Source organism: Lagopus muta, chromosome 18 (assembly GCF_023343835.1).
Source record: "Lagopus muta isolate bLagMut1 chromosome 18, bLagMut1 primary, whole genome shotgun sequence".
Taxonomy (NCBI): Eukaryota; Metazoa; Chordata; class Aves; order Galliformes; family Phasianidae; genus Lagopus; species Lagopus muta.
Window position 1 is genome coordinate 8,019,016 of NC_064450.1, and position 14,140 is coordinate 8,033,155.

The 14,140-nt window shown below is 38.0% G+C and overlaps 1 protein-coding gene across 11 annotated transcripts in view; it reads left to right on the forward strand.

The window, feature by feature from the left end:
* Positions 1-14,140, forward strand: part of BPTF (bromodomain PHD finger transcription factor) — a 46,930-nt gene that overhangs the window by 31,873 nt on the left and 917 nt on the right. For 7 of the 11 annotated variants that reach the window (XM_048964769.1, XM_048964770.1, XM_048964774.1 and 4 more), the window contains 10 exons: positions 381-604; positions 1,899-2,121; positions 2,353-3,236; positions 4,032-4,114; positions 5,573-5,798; positions 6,220-6,572; positions 9,840-10,013; positions 10,703-10,895; positions 11,176-11,260; positions 12,059-12,245. In XM_048964769.1, coding sequence (XP_048820726.1) covers positions 381-604; positions 1,899-2,121; positions 2,353-3,236; positions 4,032-4,114; positions 5,573-5,798; positions 6,220-6,572; positions 9,840-10,013; positions 10,703-10,895; positions 11,176-11,260; positions 12,059-12,245 — 2,632 coding nt within the window. Of the gene's footprint in view, positions 1-380; positions 605-1,898; positions 2,122-2,352; positions 3,237-4,031; positions 4,115-5,572; positions 5,799-6,219; positions 6,573-9,839; positions 10,014-10,702; positions 10,896-11,175; positions 11,261-12,058; positions 12,246-13,402; positions 14,139-14,140 lie in introns of those variants that run through there. The other 4 variants (XM_048964775.1, XM_048964778.1, XM_048964771.1 and 1 more) reach the window with 3 other exon arrangements.

Here is a 14,140-nt window from a genome sequence, read left to right on the forward strand (position 1 = left end):
AATACCTCATTTTAGTGCTTGACCTGTAACAAGTGCCTTTTTTGACATTTGAACATGCTGGTAGAAATCTAATAGTTAAAATTGCCTTTTTTTTTTTTTTAAGAAAAATGTTCAGAGTAACTTTTTATTGTGAGATCCTTTCTGTATATTAAAAAAAAAGTGTTTGAAGTTCCTTGTAGAGATGTGAACTGGATGAAAACAAAAAACATTTAACAGACCTTTTTCAATCAACCACATAGCAAAATGGTTTATAATGGAAAGTCCTGTGCAAACTGCAATATTTGCTTCTACAAGGAGTTCTGATTCAAAGGTTTATAGTGTTAATGACTAAAATATTAGCAAGTTTTTCTTTTTTCTTATCACAAATTATTCTCTTACAGGTCAGTCACAGCAGGTAGTGACTCAGATAATCAGAGGTCAACCTGTCTCAACAGCAGTTTCTAGTACCAGCACAGCTTCTACTAGTTCTGGACAGAAGACTGTAACAAGTCCTGGAACTCCACCTCAGCAAATACAGCCACAAACCACATCGCAGCCCCCTCGTCCTCAGCAGGGCCAAGTGAAACTTACCATGGCCCAACTTACACAGCTTACACAAGGACAGGTAACAATAGTCTCTGAGTGTGAAAATATGCTTGTCCATATGATACACTTTCTCAAATCTTTTGATTTCAGACTTGCAGTTCATCTTCTTGTAAACCTATGTTCTTAGTTATGTTTCAGCCTTCATTTGGAATGACCTGACTGAAAGAAGCTTAAGTAGTATGTGTAAAGTTTTAAATGTGTCTTCCAACAGTATTCCCCAGTAGTATAACTGGCATCAGGAAAATTTAGCAGCATAGAAAAATATGTCTGTATTAACAGCAGTGTGGGGCAGTTATTATTTTTATGGCTGGTTTCTTAGACCTTTGGAACATACTGTTTTTTCCTTATTTCCTGATGTTGTATGAAAACTTAGTTTTGATTCAAATCGTCCTGAATTTCAGAGGAAAAATTGTCTCTTGATCTGGGATTGGAAAAAATTATCAGAGCTTCTCAAATTCTTAGGATCTGTTGGGAAAAAGAGAAACTTAGAATTATGCATAGTGTAAAAAATAGGCTTCTACAAGTTTCCACAATAAGTATTCTTTTCAGTGTTTATTGAATAAGTAGGTGTTTGTAATGTACAGGCTGCTTGTGGCCGAGAAAGATTTTTTTCTATGTAGAAAAAGACTCAAGATTTATTTATTTATTTTGAGACCCCATTCTGTTCTGTGGATTCCTAGCATGTGGAGTTAGACATCTAGGTGTTGTGATGACACCCTGCTTTCTCTGTTTCTCAACATGGAGTGATGTCATGAGCTGAAATTTTATCTGATTCATGGAACCAAAGTATTTCTATAAAACTTACTGATAGCTGGAACTCTAATGTCCAAAGTGTCATCTTAAGCAACAGAAATTTACAACAGGTTACAAACTGATCAGTCAGTCATAGGAGCTCAGAGTTGAGTTGGATCTCCCAGTCATTAAGGAAACCTTTGCACTGCAGAGAATTTTGATGTAAAATGGTTGGAATTTTTGAGGAAGCATCTGAAAATATCCATTCTTTGGTGTTGCTTGTAAATACTAGGAACAGAGATGTTCTATTTTAGTGTCTTTCTGGGTAGGGTTCTTGCCAATATTTGGATGAAAATATTTGTTGTTAACTCCAGCTCAGTTATCTGTTGATAGCATTGTTGAAGGAATTTTATACTATTTCATTAATTCAGAGCTGCTTTTGTATTTTAGGAAAATGGTATGTAGGAAATAAATGATATGAGTATTAAATTCTGAAATCCAAAACTATGGTTATTCTCTGATTTTGAGCAAGGTCTGTCTAAGAATTGTATCACTAATACATCAATATTAATATTTTTCAGGGTGGCAGTCAAGGATTAACAGTGGTAATTCAGGGACAAGGTCAAACTACTGGTCAACTACAATTAATCCCTCAGGGAGTGACTGTAATACCTGGTCCAGGACAACAACTTATGCAAGCAGCTATGCCAAATGGTACAATTCAGAGATTCCTTTTCACCCCACTGCCAGCAGCTGCTACTACAGCTAGCACAACTACAACAACAGCTTCTACTGCAACCTCAGGTAAGCATTAATTCTATCCAAGAGAAAAAGAGGCTTCAATTTAGTCCGCATGGGAATTCTTTTGCAATTGGAGAAAGTATCTTTTAAAAGTAAATTTACTGGAAATGTATTGAGCCTAGAAATACTTTGAATTTCTTCATAGATTTTTACGGTAGTTCTGGAGGGCTCAACTGGGTAAAGCTCATAGACTTGTCATTTGAAGTGAGTGAAATTTATTTTAATCCTGCACAGCTACAGAGCAGAAGCAAGCTCTACAGGCACAGCCAACATCAGTGCAGCCGCCAGTTCAGCCACAGCCTCAGAGTCAGCAGCAAGTCCAGCCTCAAGCACAGAATCAGAGCGCTCAACCTGTGTCCCCCACCCAGCCACAGGCACCACAGCCACCACTTCAGCCTGAAACTCAGACCCAGCCTGAATCTCAAACTCCAGCATCTCTTGACTCTCCAGTCACACCTGAAGCACAGTCATCTAAATCTCCGGTGCAGTCTCCGGCGCAGACCCAGGCTCAAGGACAATCTCCAGCGCAAGTCCAGAGTCAGCCGCAGAGTGCAGTCCTTCCACAAGGCCAGTCCCAAGTCCAGCCTCAGCAACCAGCTCAGGTGCAGACTACAACCCAACAACAGATTCAGATGCAGCCCCATGCTCCCATACAAATTCAACCTCAGCTGCAGCAATTGCAACCTCAGGTTCAGACTTCGGTCTCAACCCTTCCAACTACTCAAAGTTTAAATCAGGTTCCTGTGCAATCCCCAACTCGTCCTCAGCTGCAACTTCAGCAGCCTCCAACTAAAGTTATTACAGTGCCTCAGCTTCAGCAACAAGTCCAAGTTCTCTCTCAGCTTCAGTCACATGTTGTGGCTCAGATACAAGCCCAACAAGGCAGTGTACCCCAGCAGATCAAGCTTCAGTTACCTATTCAGATTCAACAAAGTAGCCCAGTACAGGCTCACCAGATTCAGAATGTGGTAACAGTTCAAGCAGCTAGTGTTCAGGAGCAGCTGCAGAGAGTTCAGCAGCTCAGAGAGCAGCAACAGAAGAAAAAGCAGCAACAGATAGAAATTAAACGTGAGCACACCCTTCAGGCTTCTAATCAGAGTGACATTATCCAGAAACAGGTAAAGTTAACAGAAGAAAATAAAAATTTAATGAATGAAAGAAATTTCATTTTAAATGCCTGTTCTTGTTAATAATGTTGATACATTTGATAGGCAGTTAATTTGATTTTTTTCAAAGCTAGCATACAATTGATTTTGGCAGTTTAATTAAATATTCTACATTAATTCAGCACATTAAGTCAGTTGTACTATCTTTGCAGTCTTTTGGCACATTGATTCAGCTTACCACTAGCTGCTGGGACAGTATCTTGTTATTCTCAGTTCAGGAAAGATAGGTTATAGATAGGAGAGCTGATGTTCAGAACACGTGTACAGTACTTTTGTTGCCTGCTATAAGGAACTGAAGTTTCAAAGAGGTATCTGAAATGTAATGCTGTTGGATGGCTGCGGGGCTTTAAAAACAAACAGAAAAACCAACATTTATATAATAGAATTTTACCTTCTTTCTTACTTTTTTTTTCTTAAATAAAAGTACCGTCACTGAAGAAATACTGTCAACATATGTTTAGTCCCTAGGTTTAAACTGTGCATAAACAAAATATCCTACTCTGTCTGGGAGGTGGAGGAGGAATTTTGAATTTCATTTTAAAAGACTTCAAATTTTAAATAATTACTTTAAACAAGTGCTGCCCTGATTAAAAAAAAAAAAAAAAAATCAATTCCATTTTTTCACTTACTGAAGTAAATGCTACTTTTTTTCTTCTAACTTAGGAAATGTCCTGGTTCTCCCAGTGGTATTGTGAAATACCAGCTAAAGTTTTCATATTTTGTTTTGGGTTCTCTGTTGTTCTGCAGGTGGTTATGAAACAGAATGCTGTCATAGAACACTTGAAACAAAAGAAGACACTGACTCCAACGGAGAGGGAAGAAAATCAGAGGTGAATATGCATCATGGTGTATCTTTAGATTGGAACTTTTATATTTATAACATCATTTAATATATATATAATAAAATAGGTTTATAAACACCTGCTTGAAGAGAAATTGCTATTTTAAAATTGGTTAAAGTAGCACATGAAAGTAATTGATGAGAATTCTAACTCAATCCTGTATATTCCCGATTTTACTTGGATAATATGTTTTAAGGTCAGGTGTTGCATGTGTGTGTCTGGAGCTGGCCATAATTGTTAAATTGAAGGTAAATCCATCCTTAAAGAGAATGGAGAATGAATGATTCTGTTGCAGAAAAGCCTGCTTTTAGTCTGTCCTTTATTATGGTTGTTTATTTCCATTTTTTGTCCCTTGCCATCACTTAGTCTCATTTCAGCATTATACGTTCCACTCTACAGAAGGAACTGAAGAGTTGGAAGGTGGCACTATTGAACAAAAGAGGAGATTTCCTCCTTGGAGCTGCTAAACGCAAAATTTTGGAGTGCTTGTCAATTATCTTGGGTTTATCTTGACATCATCTCAGATTTTTATCATCAAGTTAGAGTAGAAGCTTTGTTGATTACAGTGGTGCAGCTAGATGCTGCTTGTTTCACGATTTGATAAAAAAGAAAACAAGTAAACATATGCACATCATTGAATGGTGTCAGATAGTCAAGTTGGTATTTTGAATTGGATTTCCGTAGCAGCAGCTACTTTTCCCAGCCAGAGCTATTTTGCCTGATTTTTGGATCAAATGTCAGTGAGTTATTTTTCATGGTCACTCTGGCAACAAGAAGCATTTAATTTTCTAGGAAGTTTAAAATAGAATGGGAAGGGAAATCAAAGTGTATTTATTATCTTCTGGAAAAATAAAGCAAAGTGAAATATACAGGACAAGTAAGCAGGAAAGAGGATTGTAATTGGATGTACGGCAAACATGGAAGAGTAATGATTTGTTGCCAGCAGTGAGGAAGTCTAAAACTGCTTTAGTTATATTCGGTCCTTTACACTGAAAAGTATTTGTCATCCTTATGCCAAAGCACAAAATCTTAGTAATATCAGTGCTCAGGGAAGAGTAAGAATTAGTTTTCAGCAAGTTGTAGGCTTCCAGCTTGCATGGCTTTCATCCTGCATCAAAGTAAACAAAATCCAGCTCTTTCCAATGGGTTAGTGGAAACTGAGCTGAGTCAAAATGTCTCTGATCGTAGTCTAAACTTTGTTAGGAGTTTTACAGGGAAAGGCAGGAATCAGTTGAATGGAATCAGCCCTCTGATTCATGTCTTGGTATCTCCCATTGGTGATCTAGTAAAGAGTGAGTGGGAGCTATACAGTAAATACCAAATCTACCATTTATTTTTAGTGAACATAATAATTTAGCTTGAAGCTTCCAGAGACTGGAGAACTAAATGATTCTGCTCTCTCAATCGGGGATAGCACAATATACTTTTTCTTTATTTCTTCACCAGAATGATTGTATGCAACCAAGTGATGAAATATATTCTGGATAAGATAGATAAGGAAGAGAAGCAGGCAGCTAAGAAACGAAAGCGAGAAGAGAGCGTGGAGCAGAAGCGTAGTAAACAGAATGCTACCAAGCTGTCAGCTCTACTTTTCAAGCACAAAGAGCAGCTCAAAGCTGAAATCTTGAAAAAAAGAGCACTTCTGGACAAAGAACTACAAATTGAAGTGCAGGTAAGAACAGTTATTCTCAGACTTGCTTGATTTTAAGTTGGGGGCAATGTTTCAGCATTAACTTCTAATGGATCTATTTTCTTGGTGAGCTTTTAAGGGAACGTACAGAAAGCAGGTCTGGTTTTGTGTGCATGGTTCTCTGCAAAGCCAATGGATGTCCTTTTCAAGCTTCTTGCTTCTCACCCGTGCTGAAACTACCTTGTTTCCTTGAGCAGTTTTTGTAAAACTGCAGCCAGCGGGTCATAGTGTGCCAAGAGTGCTATCCTTTAACATTGCAGGTTGTGCACATTAACAGTTTGCACCTTGGGAAGACTTGAATTATTTTTCTTTCAATTACTCATGGGGGTATATATCTATGTTTTAAACTTGTTCCGGAATAACCATGTGAAGCCTCCCTCTCTATTTATTTAATATACTTCAGGAGGAGCTAAAGAGAGACTTGACTAAAATTAAGAAAGAAAAAGAAAAAGCCCAGGCAGCTGCTGCTGCTGCAGCTGCAGCCGCTGCCGCAGCAGCAGCTGCTGCCACTGCCACCCCACCACCACCACCGCCAGCACTGCCATCGCCACCACAGCACCACACAGCCAGCGTCACCTCCTCCTCCTCCACCACAGTCCCAATGCCAATATCCTCCCAGAAGAGAAAGCGAGATGAGGAGAGAGACTTGTCAGCTTCCAAGTCCAAGAAAAAGAAAATGATTTCTACTACCTCAAAGGAAACAAAGAAGGACACAAAGCTTTACTGCATCTGTAAAACGCCTTATGATGAGTCTAAGTGAGTAGTGAACGCCATTGGTTTTTGATGTGTGATGTTAGATGTAGGTTTAGTAGTTAGCTAGCAGTGGTAAGGCAGTTCTAGAACTGAAGTATCAGGTGTTACTGCAGTGATCAGTAAGGTGTAGAGAAAAGTCTCTTTTTCACTAGCAGTTACAAAACTATTAACATACTTGATTTATCTATTAATGTACATAACTTATATTTCTACTTGTCTGCATGTTTCCATTGTATGATCTTTCTGTCTCACATGCACATTTCTTTTTTTTCTCCGCTCTGTTCTTTCTTTTTGCCGTTTGCCTCTGCCTCGGAAGCAAGTGACAGTTTGGTGTGAGCAGTTTCTTGTGAACTGGACAGGTGGCTGATGCTCTTTAGAACTAGCTTTGGTGCCGTCTTCCAGTACATTATTTTATTTTTTTTAATTGCTAGCCAGTAAAGGAGCTTCCATGTTACTTGACTGCACTTCACTTTGGAGAATGTTTTGGGTTGGAATCATTTTTGTATATTAATGTGTGTTCTGAGCTTGATCAAAAATTAAGCGTGTGAGCATTTGACAAAGTGAAAACTGCAGTTCCCTACGGACAAGGAAAAATATTTCTATGAAAGAGGAAATGCTATATACGAATCTTGCAAAGAACACTATTAAATGCTGGAGTGGGAGATTTTGTGGATGGCAGGGGACAGTGTTAAGAGTTTCTGCTGAAGCTAGAAGTGATTAACATCCTTAGTTATAGTTGCTATGTGATAGCTGTCTGATAGATAATGTGTGTAAAAGAAATTCGACTTCAGACCAGTTCCATGTGAGTATTTTATCTGCTTAATGAGTGATGATACAAGAAGTATTAATTGATACCATTTGGTTGTGCTTTCGATACTGATAACAGAGGTGAACCATAGAGATGGAGCAGTGTTTTAATTCCGGGAATGGTTTCTCATTTCAAGCTTGGGATCAGGACTGGAGGATCTCCTGCAGTTCCTTCTAGCCTCTTTTTTTTAATTAATATTACTAAATTCAGTTGAGGCCTTTGGGGTGTTTTTTTTATTAATCTTAGGTGCTCAGTAGTTCTGACCATTGCAGTTTGACATCAGCGTGGGAAATTGTAGACTACCTGTGCTAGCTTCTCTTTGTAAACTGCAGACTCCCAGTGTCCTGGATGTAATTCACTATTATTTCTGAGGCATGTGTATCTTGTCTATCTCAATAAGAGTACTGTATTAAGGTCACTGAATGACAGAAACCTAGAAGGAGGTTACCTGCTGTCCTCTTGTGACGCTGAGTGCTGGTCTGTATGAGCACTGCTGTTGTTAGTCAGCAGTAGAACTGTCGCAAAAGTAAAATGGGATGAATGAATTCTGTGAGCAAAAGGATTTGCTTTTCATTACATTTCAGTGGGCATTTGTGTAAGTTGATAAAAATAGTGTGAATTTCGGTGTCCTGAATCAGTAGCAGTGCTTAAATACATAGAATTAAGGTAGTGAGATGTTACTAACTGATCAGTGCCCTGAGCAATATGATTCAATTCTACTGTTCTGCTGCTTGTCAATTCTGAATGTTATGTTCCTAAAAATGATGACTGTGCCATTGAGCTATGTTATGATTCCACTATTTGGAAAGCAATTAGGCAAATTTAAAAAGAGCTTCCTGGTAAACGTTCCTATGTATGTGTATATACACACATGTAGGCATCAGATACTCCTCTCTGTACTGGTGTCTCTTCTCTGCTTTCAAGAGGATAGATGTGAATCTGAGATTATTTGAGATGTGTTTCAAATGCCCTATACTCGTTAGGATTTAGTAAGTCCACCAAAGTAATTCTGTGTATTACTTATTCTATTACTAGGCTCTTACATTTAGTTCTCACTGGTTTCACACCAGGGTTGTAGGCTCTATGTATGTTGTATGGAGGGTGGTCAACAAGGACATCATTCTAAGATTCCTACTTATATTCAGCTGATTTGTTAAAGCATAATGTGAAGCCTGTGGTGAACGTGAATTCTGGGTGGTGAGTTTCACTTCAGCTTCTGGCTCCAGATTGGAGCAGCTCGGTCTGATCCCCTTTGGGAAAAAGACCATGGCTAAGTTGTTGCTGATTAGAAGGAGCTGCGTTGATCTGTTGTTGATGGAAGGTCGGTTTGTGCCATTTTCAGGATTTGTCTGACTGAAAATGGACAGGTAGGTGTGGAGTAAATGGAGCAAACACCCAGGAAGGCAGGGGTGTTCGTTTCATGGAGCATTGGCTAGCTGCTGTCCTGCTGCTGGTTTGTACTGAGAGGTGGTTGGCTGAAGACTGATGAATTAGGTAGGGCTGCAGAAACTGATAAAGCAACATAGTGCAGGTGGTTGGTGGTCTTTAAGATTTAGGAAGATCCCCAGGGTCAGCTTGCTTTTGCTCAGGCAGAGAGAATGAATGTGTAACTTCGCCCATCTGGTTGGTTTCCATGAGTCATAGGTGTGTTCTGAGGTATCCATACACAAAATGTCAAACATCCTTGCATAATATTTTAGAGTTTTGTCACGTCATTCTGTGCAAGGTCCCATTCACATGATTCTGTACCTGATTCCCTTCACGTTGTGTCATACCACATCTGGTTCTGTCACGTAGCTGTCTGAGAGTAGACACTGTTCTCTGAAAAATGATCAACATACCGATTTACTGCAGTTCTCAGTAGCTGAATCTCTGTTTTTCAGCCTGCCTCCCCCATGCCCTAAATTAAAATTATGACAGCCATGTCCTGACTCAGTTTTTTTTTGTATCATGTTACACCAAGATGTATGGTGCACATGGCTGGAATGCATGTTCCTTGTAGTATACTTGTAACTCCTAGCTGGTGTTTGCGCTTTGCTTTTGTTTTTTAAATTAACTGAGACCTACATTTTCAAATCTTAAAGTAATGTTTAAGTAGCTTTTGAGCTACAATTTTGAAAATGTGTATCTTTTCCTTTGGCCTTGTCTTCTTGTGCCTTTTACAAATTTTTGCACGCACATTGGAGATGTGTTTTTAGACCGGTTTTGTCAAGGTCTGGTTACATATTGATGTGCATTTCAATGAACTGTCAATTTAAAATTGACCCAAGTGACCTTATCAACAGCATAGTTGCAGCATGAGATGTTAGCTTGTAAGGATAGAATGCAAGGAAGCAGGGAAAACAAGAGAAAGTTGAAGAAAGTAGGCCAGCAAGAAAGTGCATCAGAGAGAAATGCAGGGAAAAGTGCCATGCCATTTGAAATGACAATTACATTGTCATTTTCATTGTGAATACTTTTAGGTTCTATATTGGCTGTGATCTTTGTACTAACTGGTATCATGGAGAATGTGTTGGCATCACAGAAAAGGAGGCTAAGAAAATGGATGTGTACATCTGTAATGATTGTAAACGGGCACAAGAGGGCAGCAGTGAGGAATTGTACTGTATCTGCAGAACACCTTATGATGAGTCGCAGTGAGTTCTGATAAGAACCTCTTATTTAATGTCTAGGTAGCAAACTGCTCTGACTTTGGTTACCTGTTCCTTACAAAGAAAAAAGATATTCTGCATATATTGTATTCGTTTGTAATACAAATTCATTTTCAGTAATTGTCAAATGTGGTATTCGGTGGATTTTTTTGTGCTATAGTCTGATCTGGATAGAAAGCATAATTTTAGTATGGGGATATGTGATTGGCATCTTTCTGTAAGGTTCTGACTCGTAAATACCCTCTTCAGTACTCAACTACAACACTGATGCTTCCATATGAAAAATGTTTGTACAGAGTGAAATAGGAGCCCAGCTGTAGTCCAGTTTGCAGAAAATGTACCTTGAATTGTTTGGGAATACTGCTTGGGAGATATTGCTGGCATTACACCGTTCCTTTCAGCTCTAAAGCAGATGGCTGATTTTGAAACCTTGAATGCTTGATAGCGTCTAGCAGAAAATGCAGTAACTAATTGTGAAATGTTCTGTAATTCAGTCTGTAAATACAAAAGCAGTTTGAATAACGTAATTAGAATTTGTCAGTCCAGAATGTCACGTGCTATACTGTTGTATTTGTGTCGGGTATCTTGTGTGCAAGGGACTGCAGGTTTATGTTTTTAAATGTAATCTTTAATTTAAATAAATGTAGTCACTAATGTATTTTTGGACCTTGCAGATTTTACATTGGCTGCGACCGGTGTCAGAACTGGTATCACGGTCGGTGTGTTGGCATTTTGCAAAGTGAGGCTGATCTCATTGATGAGTATGTGTGTCCACAATGTCAGTCCACAGAAGATGCCATGACTGTCCTCAGTCCGCTGACCGATAAAGACTACGAAGGGCTAAGAAGAGTTCTGCGCTCTTTACAGGTGAGAACACAAACTGCAGCAGGGTGGGATGCTTTACTCTGCAAGAGGCATCTGATGAGTCTTGGAGTTCTGATTTCTCTTCCAGTTGCTGTTTCCTTTTTTAAAAAAATAATCTGGAACAAGACCTTATTTTGTGCAAAGTGCCACCATCTCAGCTAGACTTAACTGGCATTATTGTACCATGGAATACTTATCTTAAGCATATCACTACAACTTAGTGAAAGTATCTACTGAAGAGTGCTATTTTTTTGTTGTTAATTACCTGTTGTTTTCCTGACAGGCTCACAAGATGGCCTGGCCATTCTTAGAACCAGTAGATCCCAATGATGCACCAGATTATTATGGTGTTATTAAAGAACCAATGGGTAAGTGTTTCAGAACAATCTCGTGATGAGCAAGTAGTTTTGGGATTGGGAGTATCGAATTTGTTACCTGTTATGCTTGTAAGTACTGCAAGTAGATGTGCATATTTTAAAATACACGAGATAATCTGCCCATCAGTGTGTTCACACGTTCTCCATAACTGATGTTTGAAAATAAGCACCTCAAGGGCATTTTCCAAAGGTAAGTCACTGTTTTTCCAGTTAAATGTTGTTTTTAATTTACATTTGCATTAAAATAGAACAATTACTGTTTTGTCATTCCTGTCTCATTAATGTATCCAGTTGGTAGGAGTGGGAGCACTAGTATTTTGTGTAGTTGTACACTTGAAATCTTTCATCTGTCCCATGTGATAAATATGCACATATTAGTGCACATTTAGAAAATTTGCTTAAGGTGAGTCATGAATTCAGGTGACCAGAGGATTAAATGTTCATGCCTGGATCAGTCCCAGTAAAGGCTGTAAGGAAAGTGAAGTTCAAGAATCCAGATTTTTTCACACTTTTGGTTTTTTTTCCTTAATTTCTTCAGGAGTAGTAAATAGCTTCCTGCAAGAAACCAACATCTGCAGGATACCTTGTGCTTTTTAATTCAGCTGCACATGGCACATTCATGCATAAGTGCTTATTGTAAAGGAGGTTTACTGGTGTTACTGTGTCACAACTTGAGTTCCTGGGAATACAACTAAACTTCTGTAGGCTTTGTTTCCTGCTCTCTGATAACGTTAACTTCTGTTGAAGTTGAAAATGCCTCGCTTTAATAATCTTTGCTTTCTTTTAAAGACCTTGCCACCATGGAAGAAAGAATACTGAAGCGTTACTACAAAAAGGTCACAGAGTTTGTGGCAGATATGACCAAAATTTTTGATAACTGTCGTTACTACAATCCAAGTGACTCTCCTTTTTACCAATGTGCAGAAGTTCTGGAATCATTCTTTGTACAGAAACTAAAAGGATTTAAGGCAAGCAGGTAAGCTAAAGTGTTCCTAATCATAGATGTTCTGTGGGTCCCCTAAAATCTCCTTAATGCTTTTAGAAGCTTACCTTACATTCATACAAAGATTTGCTTGTCCATGCGCTTACTTGCACAACTGCTTTTCTTTGAAAGGGAAAAAAAACCTGTTCTATAGCAGCCAACTGTCATTTTAATCAATATTAGGGCTTAAATGTTTGTGGGGTTGTTTTTTTTTAGATTACTTTGTAATGCTCATTCAAAATGAGATGTTGTATACAAGTTTAGTATAATGCTCATAGAAAACTTGAATGACCCTAAGTCATAGCTGCAGAAAACTTAAATGGGAATCATTTCTCAAGCAGGACATACTCTGTGCTGTTCTGAGTCTTAATTATGTTCTACTGTGCACCAAGTCCTTTTTAGAGGCTGAAAAGAGACTGTTCTTCTGTGAAGCTTATAATTCACTGAAAGAACTTAAAATAGTTTGCTTCTCTAATTGTTTTATAACTTACCTTGTTTCAATCAGAGAGATTAATATACTTTAAAGATAGATGAAAATCTAAATACAATTCAAATTTGAGTATTTAAAATCAAATTTTCTTTTCTAATGTTTTTCTGTAGAAAGACTGAAGAGTATTTACCTAATGTAGACATTTCTGAAAACGAATAGGCCACTGCTCTATGGATTTTTCTATTGTCTGTCTGTATCCTTGTTGTACTCCAACATGAGCCAACTGTAACTGAATTACAAACCTTGACTGCTTTCCAGCATCATACAGAAATCTGTATGTGTGCAGCAGTTAAATTTGTCCATCTGACTGTAACAGTCAAAACTAAGGTTCCTAGTCTGAGGTATTAATGCAGGATTAAATTCGTTTCTAATCAAGTAAATTGAACACTTTGCTTTATACCTACCGCTGTGGAAGCTCTAATCCAATGGGAGTGTAATATTGTTGAGAGAGGATGTGAGACCAAATGGATTAGACCAGCATTTTTCCTTCCCAGTATAATACTGTAGTAATAATTTTTATTAGGTAGTTCTCAACTCACGTTTCTTTCATCATGCATTTGCTGGTTATCCAGCGTCCACTGCTTACACAGTAATTTCATTGCTGCATTTTATTTGTTATTGTTTTTCATTTATACCATCTGTGTCCTTTCTTCTCTTGCAGATTGTGATATCTTTAGTCTGAACTGTTTTAACTGGAATCAGAATTTTCTTTGATTGTACAATTCAATAACATTAAATAGCCCTAAAAAAATCCAAATCATTTGTCTAAAAAGTAAACAATGAGTATTTTTATTATTACCAGCAAATCCTGCTGGTTAAATGCAAATGTATTAACAGGAAAAAAAATTGTCCCATTCCTGGAATACTGTAATGAGAGAAATGAAAATCTCATCTCAGAAGCCATGTATCCCATTGTTTTATTTTCAGTCACTAATAAAATTGTGGATGTCAAAGAAGGGTTTTGCTGAACGGTGATAAGCAGAGATGTGATTTTTAATATGCCTGGTTCAGTTTTTTCTATTAAGTTAATCCAAGGATTTCTTGAATAAATTTAGGCTGAATACACCTTATTATAAATATTCACCTGTATAAATTGTCTTTTTCCTTTCCTTTTGATGTACTACTGTTATGTAAACATGAGAATAAAACTGACTTCAGGCATTCTGAAATATTCCAGTGACACTGTATTTGGCAACCAGTGAAATATTTGTGTGCAGGACATGAAAATGTGAATAAAATTCAGGGAGAATTAAGTGGGTTTTTTGGAAGAGTTAAGACAAAAAAAAAAGAAGCAACACGATGGTAATTCCCTCCTAGTGATTTACCTGTGGCAACACCTTGCAGCAACTGTGTTTCCCAAAATGAAGGGTGCTTAATTCTTCACTTTCTTCTGTACTCT